Source organism: Phacochoerus africanus, chromosome 10, assembly GCF_016906955.1.
Source record: "Phacochoerus africanus isolate WHEZ1 chromosome 10, ROS_Pafr_v1, whole genome shotgun sequence".
NCBI lineage: Eukaryota > Metazoa > Chordata > Mammalia > Artiodactyla > Suidae > Phacochoerus > Phacochoerus africanus.
In genome coordinates, this window is record NC_062553.1 from 112,177,929 (window position 1) to 112,189,073 (window position 11,145).

The 11,145-nt window shown below is 45.6% G+C and overlaps 1 protein-coding gene and 1 long non-coding RNA gene across 5 annotated transcripts in view; one reads left to right on the forward strand and one right to left on the reverse strand.

Annotated features, from left to right (window-relative positions):
• ELOVL6 (ELOVL fatty acid elongase 6) overlaps positions 1–10,716 on the forward strand; it is a 449,693-nt gene extending 438,977 nt beyond the window's left edge. For all 4 annotated transcript variants that reach the window (XM_047751675.1, XM_047751676.1, XM_047751677.1 and 1 more), the window contains 2 exons: positions 2,566–2,717; positions 8,327–10,716. In XM_047751675.1, coding sequence (XP_047607631.1) covers positions 2,566–2,717; positions 8,327–8,751 — 577 coding nt within the window. In that variant the 3' untranslated portion in view covers positions 8,752–10,716. The remainder of the gene's footprint in view (positions 1–2,565; positions 2,718–8,326) is intronic.
• LOC125110374 (uncharacterized) lies at positions 3,677–8,331 on the reverse strand. Its single transcript, XR_007130586.1, has 2 exons — positions 8,053–8,331; positions 3,677–3,831 (listed from the first exon to the last, which is right to left on the reverse strand). It is a non-coding gene; the product is annotated as an uncharacterized LOC125110374 (long non-coding RNA).
• Positions 10,717–11,145: the final 429 nt, after the last annotated feature.

The following is an 11,145-nucleotide window of genomic DNA, read 5'->3' on the forward strand; positions in this document are numbered from 1 at the left end:
TACAACCACAGCAACTGGGGATCTGAGCTGCCTCTGCGACCTACACCACAGCTCACAGCAACACTGGATCCTTAAACCCACTGAGCGAGGCTAGTGAGGCCAGGGATCAAACCCACATCCTTATGGACTGCTGAGCCACGACAGGAGCTCCCAAATAGATCTATTTTATAGCCGCAAAAAAATTAATTTGTGTTCAAAAGTCTACTGAAGATCAGATCTGGTGTGTTGTGTCCGCTGGGATGCTTTGGGGTATAAATAATAAAAAGCAAAACTCCACATGGCTTATCCAATTAGGAAGCTTTATGTCAACACCAAGAGGTCTTGTGATAGAATCACTGAAAGGGTAATGGGTAATTCAGCAGCTCAGTCACATCTCAAGGGAATACTGTGCCGTCCTCTTGAGTGAGCTGTCCTCTTGAGTGAGCTGTCCTCAAGGTAGCTCCCTCCTGGTTGCAGGATGGCTGCTGTTCTTCCAACCACTGCGTGGTGATGAGCAAGGAAACCTTGCCTGAAAAAGGCCCCAGCAGCCTTCTCCTCACATCACGTTGGCTAGAACGGGGTCCGCGCCCAGCCTAACAAATTACTAGCAAGGGAGATGGAAGTACTAAAACTTGCTTACATCGTTAGGATTTACTCCTAAGCCAAAGACAAGGTCAGCTTCCTTGGGGGAAACATGAGTTGGGAGAACCTGGACAGGATCAGGATTCTTTTAATATGGAAAAGGAGGAAGAGACTTGAGCTTCGAACAGGCAGCCAACAGTGTCGGCTCTATAAGCTCAGTGGAGACGCCATATCCCTCTTTCCCTGCTACTTTCCATAAGCAGCAAAGTCCCCAATTTTCTAGTCACCATCATCTGGTGATGGTGGCAACTTTCCTTATGAAAATTTAGCCACCCTCTGGTGAGGGAAAACCAAAATTTGAAAAATGTGCCTGACATTACCAATGAAATCCAACTTCCCATTCACAAGCCAGGATTGTATATTGACCGTAAAGGCTGAGGTCATGCTACCAGGAGGGACATTTGTTTAAGAAAGTGAGAGGGGGCAGCCTTCAAGTGAGCATGGGAGAAGAGCTCCCCAAGAAGAGGACATAACATATGCACAGGTCTCAAGTCACAAAACAGAAAGGATCAGAAGGTGCGGGGAGGATTGGCTCACAAGGAATGGGACGAATAGGCGGGAGGAAAGGGTGGTGGGGGGAGCGAGGGGGGCCACTCAAGCCTTGCAGGTCCCATGAAGGCGTTGGAGGCTACATCTTGAGTGCAGGGGGACATAGGATCTACAGTTGTAAAGTGTCATACCCCAAATCCTATGTAGGATCATTTTCTATGTTGGAAAGAGGAACTGCATTTCCTCCTGGAGGCGGTATGTCATTAGAGAAGCTACTTTCAGAGCCCCCCAAATAAGAGGCTGTTGCCAGCAATTCAGTCTCATTACTTTGGTTCGATGCGAAGGTGATCTTTGGTTTTATCTGGTGGACACATGTTTACGGATGGCGTCCCCTGGTGGAATGACTTGTTATGGAGCAACACTTGAGACATCTTAAAAGATGTGCCTCTGCAAGGACAGAAAGCTCCCATTTCCCTATTGGGTGAGGCTGCTACTCATTTCAATAGTTGATCGCTAGTTTATCTTAGGACTTGTAACACCTAAAAGGGGATGCTGCCAGGACAAGGATGGGCCAGCACATCCCCCCCCCACCCCCCCCCCGCCAGGGTCAGCCAGCTCTCCTTTCCGTGGTCCGTGCAGTTGGTGAGCTGTGGGGCACGTGCGCCTGTCGGGTTCACTCTGTCATGGAGGCGGCGCGGTCCCGCTGCCGGGTCCTTTCATACGTCACGTTACAGCATTGAGCTCAGCGCCTTCCAGAGCTCTCCTCCTTCCTTAGCGGTTCCTGGATAAAAATGCCCGTGTCCGTTTACTTTTCCACAGTATCGCTTGTTCAGCAGTCTTTGAGCAACTCTGCCTGGGTGAAGGCAAACACGTTTCGGGGCATTGAAGAACGGTGTTGCAACACGGTTGGCCACGGTTAGGGGAGCTCAGGGGCGTGATCCTGGGGGCACTCCAGGGGGAGGGGGGCTTCCCATGGAGGTTAAGCCTTCTTCCTCGGGCTTCTGTGAAAAAGATGGATTTGAGAGCGAGAGAGATTCAGGAAACGGAGCCAGGGATCTGGAGACTAATTGGACAAAGGACAAAATGGAGATAATTAGCAGAGTTTTCAGCCAACTCCATCTCACTCCCAAAGGACAGTTCTCAAGCCAAAACACAGGTCAGGTCAGCAGAGTTCTTGAGCTGTTGCCTGAGATGCACTCCCCTTTTCCATGACGCCTTTCTGGAACATTGAGGACGACGCGTAAGTGGCCTTAGGGATGGCCTTCAGAATAAAGCCCTGAGAAGTGGTCTAACTCTTGTTTACAAACCATTTTTCAATGCCTCTGGGTAAAAGCAGATTTTCATGCTGCTGCATCGCTATCAATGTCCTGCCAGTGGCAGGCTTCTACGAACGGTTCATGTCAGAAGTGAAATTCTTTTTCTGAATGTTGTTTCTTTTGTTTTTTCATTATGAAGTATATTCGGTGCTCTTCGAACTGGTGCTTATATGCTGTACATTTTGATGACCAAAGGCCTGAAGTATTCAGTTTGTGACCAGGGTTTTTACAATGGACCTGTCAGCAAATTCTGGGCTTATGCATTTGTGCTGAGCAAAGCACCCGAACTAGGTGAGTGTCTTCTCTCCTTCCGTTTCCTCCCCCCCCCCCCACCCCCTTTGTAGCTACACACCCACAATATTTATTTTTAAATGAACCAAGAAACAACTTTGAAGGCCCTGTTTTATTGGTTGTAGGAAAGTCACAATTAATGACTTTTTGATTAACTTCCACTATTTTTCTGTCCCCTCCTTCCCTCCTTTGAAATAATTGTGCATTGTGTATATGAAGAACAAAATACTTTATGTTAAATGTGCAGGTGTCCAAAGCCTTACTGAAAACCCACTTCTGGGGGTTTATAACATCTACCCCGCCCCTTCTTTCCGGCTGGTTAACAGCTCAGCTAATTTTAGAATATGGGGGGAAATTAGCCACACAGCCCTCACCCAGTCCCATACTTTCGGCTCTGGAGTTTGGATGCAGACTAGGAAGTTAAGGAAGCTTTTTGATTGGGTATCTTCATGTTCTCATTACAAATATTAAGGGTTAGTTTCTTTTCTTTTTTTTTTTTGTCTTTTTAGGGCCACACCTACAGCATATGGAGATTCCCAGGCTAGGGGTCTAATCGCAGTTGTAGCCACCAGCCTACACCATAGCCACAGCAACTCGGGATCTGAGCCACATCTGCGACCTACACCACAGCTCACGGCAACGCCGGATCCTCAACCCACTGAGCGAGGCCAGGGATTGAACCTGCAACCTCGTGGTTCCTAGTCGGATTTGTTGCCGATGCACCACGATGGGAATGCCAAGGGTTAGTTTCTGATGTTGTTTAATTTTAATCATCAAAGAAAGAGGCCTTAGAGAAATATAGTTCACTTTCTAGAAATTAATGCACACCCTGGCTCTCTCTATATAACATAGATTCCTAAGGTTTTTCCTTTAACTTTCTAACAGTCTTGAATATAAGTGTGGCACAGGTTAGCAGAAACAGTGAAAAAGTCAGCAGCAAGGATTTGACACAGGCACAGTTCCGCAGGAAGGTATCTTTATTGCCAGAGAAAGGGATCCACTGGTGATGATACGCTCTGAGTTCATCCATGAGCCCTGCTGGCCAGCATCTCACAAGCCGGTATATATCCTTAGGAGACACCTGTCCATCCTCTAGGTTTCTTAAATGTTTTCTCTAGAATTAAGAATTGGATTACTCAAAATTTTTATTTATAGATTGTGTTCCCACTCCTATGTCTCCAGAAAAGGGGGTCTGAGGTGGTGATTTTGTTGTAAGCCCCTGGCAAGATGAGCTATAAACAGTGAAAGGTGCCCCTAGTTCTGTGTCTGTTCACAAAGGATAGGAAGGGTCTCCAGTATGTGCACCTGTAGCCCACCCACTCTCTCCTGGGGTCTGTACACTTGCTGCCTACAAAGTGCTGGCAGTTGGTTTGAACGGTTGGCTTGACCACTGTCTTCCAAGGTCAAAGACAAGAGCAGCAGGAGGAAAATTCTGTACATGCACCTGCACACACACACACACGGAGCCTATTAAAAAATAGTCTTAGAGTGAAATGTATATTAATATAGATTCATTCATAAATGTATATTAAGCACCTGCCATGGGCCAGGCACTTAAAAGGCTGACATGGAATCTCTATCAAAAAAAGAAATGTATCATATGAATATTATGAACCAGGCCCCAGGCAGCTATTTTTCATATTTGAATTGGGACCACGAGCCACAAAACCTTAGGCCAGGGGCATTTTTTTCAGGTTTGGAGCTACACACAACTCCCAAAAGTCTACAGATGTGTTTTTAGGAATTCCAAAAGCCTGAGACTATTTTAACTTTATTTTCATGGACAGATAAAATGATTGTCTTGCCAGAGACATTTTTACATAGTGATTCTTTTTTTTATTTCGAGTCAGAGAGTCTCTGAGTCAGATCACTTTTCCTCAAACTGGTGTTGGTCTGAGAATGAGAGCCTGTATTCTTTCTTTTGGGAGTCTGTGATGTTTTCCTTTAAATCCTTGCATTACCAAAGTTAGAGAATTATTCAAATTGAGAAATACCCTAACCGCCTGACTTTTACTTTATTCTGCATAAGTATCCTTATGATTCAAATTGAGAAATACCCTAACCGCCTGACTTTTACTTTATTCTGCATAAGTATCCTTATGAACCCCCTATCTTTTCGATAAGTAATTGACTACATAAATGCATGCCCCTTGGCTCTCCTGACGTGCCTTCCCTGAATACCTGCACAAACTCCACCTCCCTTACCTCAATGAGGTTTGTTTTTGTTTTTGATCAGAAAAAAAATACCTCTACGCTTCTAGCCCTTAAGCCTCAAATTGTAAAGGAACAACTCGAGTCTTTGCTTCTAGAAGTATCCTTCCCTGCTAGGGCTGCTTGTCTGTGTTCTTAGTTTTATCCAGTGGTGTTTGAGGGGCTTGAAAATAAAACAGTCCTTTCTACCTGCTGGAGGAACAATTTATTGGAGAGCCACCCCACCCATTCAGTTGTCATTTTCCTGCAAAGACTCGATGAGCCCTGTGCTGTCTGTCCTGCCAGCTTTTGCTCCAGATTGACACCAGGGTCCTCAGGTGGCAGCTTGTGCTGTGATCCTCTGTCCTCTTAGAGTGTTGTCCTGAGGACGCTAGGGAATCACCTGTCATGATTAATCTAGGCCTGAACGTGCCACTCCCGCCTGCCCTCGTGCAGACCTTGTAACTGGACACAGCTCCCTGACCTCTTGAGCCCAGAGAAGCTGCACGCTATTCCTTGTGCCGTTGGCTGGATAACTGCTTTCCCTGGAGAAGCCTCATTCACCGCAGTAGTTTATGGGTTGACTATCAGACAGGCCATTCCTTCACAGGCAAAACATGAGGGAGAAGTGTGGACAGACAGTGGGCTTGGAAAAATAATTAAATCCTAAAGTTGGCACAGCTCTTTCATGAGGCTAGTGTGTGCCACCAATTCTTCCTGCGGTTTCTGATGTGTTATACAGATAGTTTCAGGGTCTGAGAACCCTTTTTCAAGTTTGAAATCTCACTTACTATTCTCTTTCAACTATCCTGGAGCTCCCTCGCTAGCATTCATCCCAAGGTGAACTGAATCAATATAGATCTGAAAGTCAGGCCCCATGGAGCATCTTAGCCCTAATTTAGAGAACACGTACATCTGGGAGGATTTTTGTTCATTTGGGAAGTTAAATTCCTTCCCAGTTTTTCACTCGTAGAAAACCTTGTCACTACTGTTTAATTAAGAAAGCTTTATCCATTTGCATTATTTAGAATTTTTCTTTCTTTTTTTATGGCTGCACTCACGGCTTATGGAAGTTCCTGGGCCAGGGATTGATCCGAGCTGCAGCTTCAGCCTACACTGCAGCTGAAGCAATGCCAGGTCTGCACCACCGTGGGGACTCCCAAATTTTTCTTATTTTTATGTACCGAATTCTCCCTTTCACGTCTCTAAGACACTGGGCCTCCCTTCTGTGTACCAGAAAGATAAGGTCTTATGAGAAGAAAGAACAAGTTCTTCCATGTTCAACACCTGCAGCTTTCACTCCTTTTTTTTTTAATCGTGAAAAAGCATACATGACATCAAGCTTGCCATTTGTAAACTGTATAGGGCTGCGGCACTAAGAAGATGTCTCATTATTGTCCAGTCATCCAACACCAGCACTTTCTCTTCCCCAACTGAAACTCCGCACCCATGAAACACAACCTCGCCATGGCCCCTTCACTAGAATCTTGGCAAGCAGGGCTTTGTTTCAGCCGAGAACAGAGAGCATTTCAGTGAATTACAGGGCTGCGCTCTACCAGAGCACGTGAGGGGAAGCGAACCACCTATCTGCTTGGTGTGCCGAAACTTGGAGTGACTACTGTTTTGAATTACAGGAAAACCTGCTGAGATTTTGTTCTAGCAGAAACTTGGAAACATCTGTTCTGCATCTCCTTCCTTGCTCCATTGAGCCTGTCATTGCTTTTGAAACTGACGCAGCAGAGCGCCAACTAACGCTGCCAAGAAGGGCACAGCCATCTGGGCCAAACCACGAGCCCTGTGGGCTGCCCAGCACGCAGTAGCCGTGCACGCCCTGGGCCTTCCAGATGCTCCTGAATGTCCCCAGAGCACACAGGCTGTCCCAGAGCACGTGGGCAGGAGGCATGGTTCAGGAGGGCCACTTAGATAGGAGCTCACCATGACCTGTCCGCAGGCTGGCTCTCGACTGAAAAGAGCCAAAGGTTAGAGAAACTGGTACAGAGGACGGGTGAGGTGGCGTGATGCAGCGAAAACATGTGACGTGGCCGAGATGTTCGGGAGTCAAAAGTCCCACTGTTTATACACCCGGCCACAATTCTCTCCGTGGTGCCAGCAGGACCTTTGACCAAGAGGGATTGATTTGGCCAACATCACATACACAGTGACTATAGTTTTGATATTTAGGTCACTTGGCAGCTTTACATCCAGCTTTACATAAGTATTCTACGGCAGCATCCCTAGATTTTCAGAGAGTTATTGCAAATAAATAGCATCTACCTACCTGGGCACAATTTTTGCTTCTAGAATATAAATTCTCAACCTTAGAAACAAGGGGTCTTTTTCTTCAGGGGGACAATGTTAGTAAAATTTGTCTTTCTTTTTTGCTTTCGAGGGCTACCCCTGCAGCACATGGAGGTTCCCAGGCTAGGGGTCGAATCGGAGCTGTAGCTGCCAGCCTACGCCAGAGCCACAGCAACTCGGGATTCGAGCTGTGTCTCCACCTACACCACAGCTCACGACAATGCCGAATCCTTAACCCACTGAGAGGCCAGGGATCGAACCCGCATCCAAATGGATACTAGTCGGGTTCGTAACCTGCTGAGCCACAACAGGAACTCCTATAAAATTTCTGATGGATCTTTGGAAAGCTTCCTCAAAGTTAATTCCATAAAATGTGTCATTCTCCATTTTTTTTTAATCTCCTGATTCATTGGTATAAAATATTCCCATAACTCTCTTCACTTAATATAGTAGAAGATAACTTTCGTTTTCTTTTTCTGCTTTTGCCTTTTTGTTTAAATTTTACTTTTTTCACTGCCATATATCAAGGCTTCACATTTTACAAGGAGCTTACAAAACTATGTTTTTAAGCGGTACCTCTGTCATGTACCAAAGAAAAGTGGTGTTACTACTCCAGAGAGGCCCAAGGACCTCTGTTGCTGGGTTCCTGCATTCTAGTTTGTTTCCCCTATTCATCAATGATCTGAGACAAGCCACTTGACTCTCCCAGGTAATAGCTCCTCAAATGCGTGGCCGAGTTGGAAATTGGCCATGTGGTGACTAGTGTCTCTTCCAAATCAAATCAAAATCAAAGGCGTTATTTTATACAAAACACCTTTCTAAAAATCACCTGCATGGGGGCGCTTACCCGGTGCCAAGAGGACAGGTGGATTCTCCTCTATTTAGTCCTCAGACAATGCCAAGCTCGTCTGTCCCCATTTTATAGATGCAAAACCTGGAGAAGAGTAGGGAGAAGTAAGCTGCTCGGGGCCAAGGAGCTAGTAAACATCAGGCCGGGAGTCTAAGCCAGTCCCTCCTACTCTCAGGCACGAGGTCGAGACCTCTCTCCCTTCTCGCGGAAATGCACGTTTCCCGATACTGTGGCCCGGGGGCTCCTGTCCATGTGTTTCCGTGTCTTGCAGGAGATACAATATTCATCATTCTGAGGAAGCAGAAGCTGATCTTCCTGCACTGGTACCACCACATCACTGTGCTCCTCTACTCCTGGTACTCCTACAAGGACATGGTGGCCGGGGGAGGCTGGTTCATGACCATGAACTATGGCGTGCACTCGGTGATGTACTCTTACTACGCCTTGCGAGCGGCAGGGTTCCGAGTGTCCCGGAAGTTTGCCATGTTCATCACCTTGTCCCAGATCACTCAGATGCTGGTGGGCTGTGTCGTCAACTACCTGGTCTTCCACTGGATGCAGCAAGACCAGTGTTACTCTCACTTTCCGAACATCTTCTGGTCCTCGCTCATGTACCTCAGCTACCTTGTGCTCTTCTGCCACTTCTTCTTTGAGGCCTACATCGGCAAGATGAGGAAAGCCACCAAGGCTGACTAGGATGGGCGCTGAGGAGGAAGCCATAGCTCAGGGTCATCAAGACAAAAATAATAGACAAAAGAAAAAAATGGCACAAGGAATCACATATGGTGCAGCTAAAACACAACAAGACATATGAGCAAACACAAACCCCAAGGCAGCTTAGAGAGAATTAGGTTGCCCTGACCCAGTAAGTTTATGATCCTTTTTGGGTGAGAACTCGCTGAGGACACCTCCATCTCCAAGGACTGCTGCTGGAAGACCCCATCTCTCTTTACCTGTCAACTCTAGGACAAATGAGAAACGAAAGTGGGCCCGAGGCAGAGAGAGAGAAATAGAAGGCAAACAAAAGCTATTAACATATCTGAAAACAATGGGTTTACTAAGTGGTATATTTCTCTAAGGATCAAAGAAGTTTATTTTAGAAACTGCGAGCACACACACACACACACACACACACACACACCCACCCCATCCTTTCTAGTCTTGTTCAACACTAAACTGGAGCCAAGAGAAAAGATACAAATGGAGGAAAGACAGGGTGTATAGAATGATCATGCTTTTGGCAGAAGCGAAAGCCTTTCTAGGAGAGGTTAGTAGCTGTAGCCCCCATGAGAAACGATGTCTTAATCACCTGAGGAAATGGATAGAGACAACCCTCTTTCAACCCAGAGAAAGACTTGTTTCCCTTCATCGCACAGCCTCCGTCTAGCGAGTTTGCCAGCACCACACGGGGCACGATACTTCCCCAAGATCCTTCCCGGGAGGAGGGAAGCAAGGGAGCCCAGGTCCCCCCCAAAGGGCTGCTCCATCGCAGCGCCTTCCTGAGAGCTTAGCTGCCCTTTCTACTCCTAAAGGGGGGGGGGGGCGGGGGGCTCTCCCAGGTTCCGTTGCCTCAGCCTTTCAAGCAGAAGAGTAAATATAGGATAGAAAAGATAAACCTCAACCCCATGACTTGCAAAATGGACTCTGTACAGCTTGTGAAAAGGTGCAGCAGGGTTACCATACTAGAACTGGAAAAGAGCAAAGGAGGGAGGGAGCCAAAGCTCCCTAGGACAGAAACTGATTCCCTATTTGACTTCACCCTCATTCATACCTTTCCAAGTAACACCCTGTGGTACAGTCCATGTTTTCTATATTTTTGTGAATTTCCAAAACAAAAAGCCCTGCAGGACTCTTCCTGAAAGCGGGCAAACACTGTGTTTCTGCATCATCTACAGTTGCTCTCCGAGTGATGTAGAGGTGCTTAAAGTGCCCTCTGCTGGTCAAGTGGAGATACTAACACTTCGTGCTGAATTTCAGTGGAACAGTTGACAACAAAAGGCCCCTTTTAGTCTTCAAATTTTCAGTGACATAAAATAGTCATCATCTCTTTGGCCAAATTGGAAGACGTTCTTCCTGCTTCAAGTCAGCTTCAGAAATTTTTTAAAAGGGACTTTTGCTCTGGAACTAAGAAAATTTATTAAGAGCCATATTCTTAAATAAAAAAAAAGCTAGATAATATATCTGTAACATTTCAGTCCTTTACAAGCCAAATAAATGCGTACACATTCCTAGTATTTCAAAGAAGCAATTATGTAAAGTTGTTCAATGTGATATAATAGTATTCCAATTGGTTAAATAGCTTCATGATTAGACAAACTAGATGAAAAGGGTAGGGGCTGTGACACCTGCATAGATTATACACACATAGCCACACATATATCCACACAGATGTGAGGTACACAGAACTTCAAAGCCCAAACTAATAGAAACACATTTTCTGGCTAGCAGAAAAAGCTTTTGTCTATCTTTCTTGCTTTATTTGAGAGTGTACAGAAAAGGGATTTTTCAAATTATTTTTATATTATTTTAGCTTTAAGTGTGCTGTCATTCATGAAACAGAGACGCTTTTGCTTCTCTGTCAGAGATGACAAGGGCCTTCTCGACCTCTCTCGGTTATGTGTGGAGTTTCAAAGAATAAAGTTTTATTCCATTCTGTGTGAATGGTCTGAACAACGAACAAAGAATCCGTGCAAACCCAGTCATGACTGACGGGGGCGGGGAGCTGTTATATGGGTGTTAAATGATTGCGAACAGTCTCTGATGTTCTTGCCGTTGGTTCCTAGATGAGAAACAGTTGACGGAGGGATGGTAGTGTTGTCACTAGCGTAGCAACAAGAGCTGAAAAGCCAGGTCCTGCTAGAACAACTAATGGGTCCTTAGGATACAAATAATGTTATTTTGAGCTTTGAAAATACATGATACTGTGCAATATGCTTTTTTTCTTGTAAGAGAAAATGAGCAGAATAATTAAAGTGAGGAAAAGGCCAAATAACAGTTGACTTGAGTGTAATTGAAGGACCAGTTAGAGCTTATCTTGTGGGTTGAGTTTATTTAATCCATTGATTTCCCAGTGATCCTATCTTGGTGATT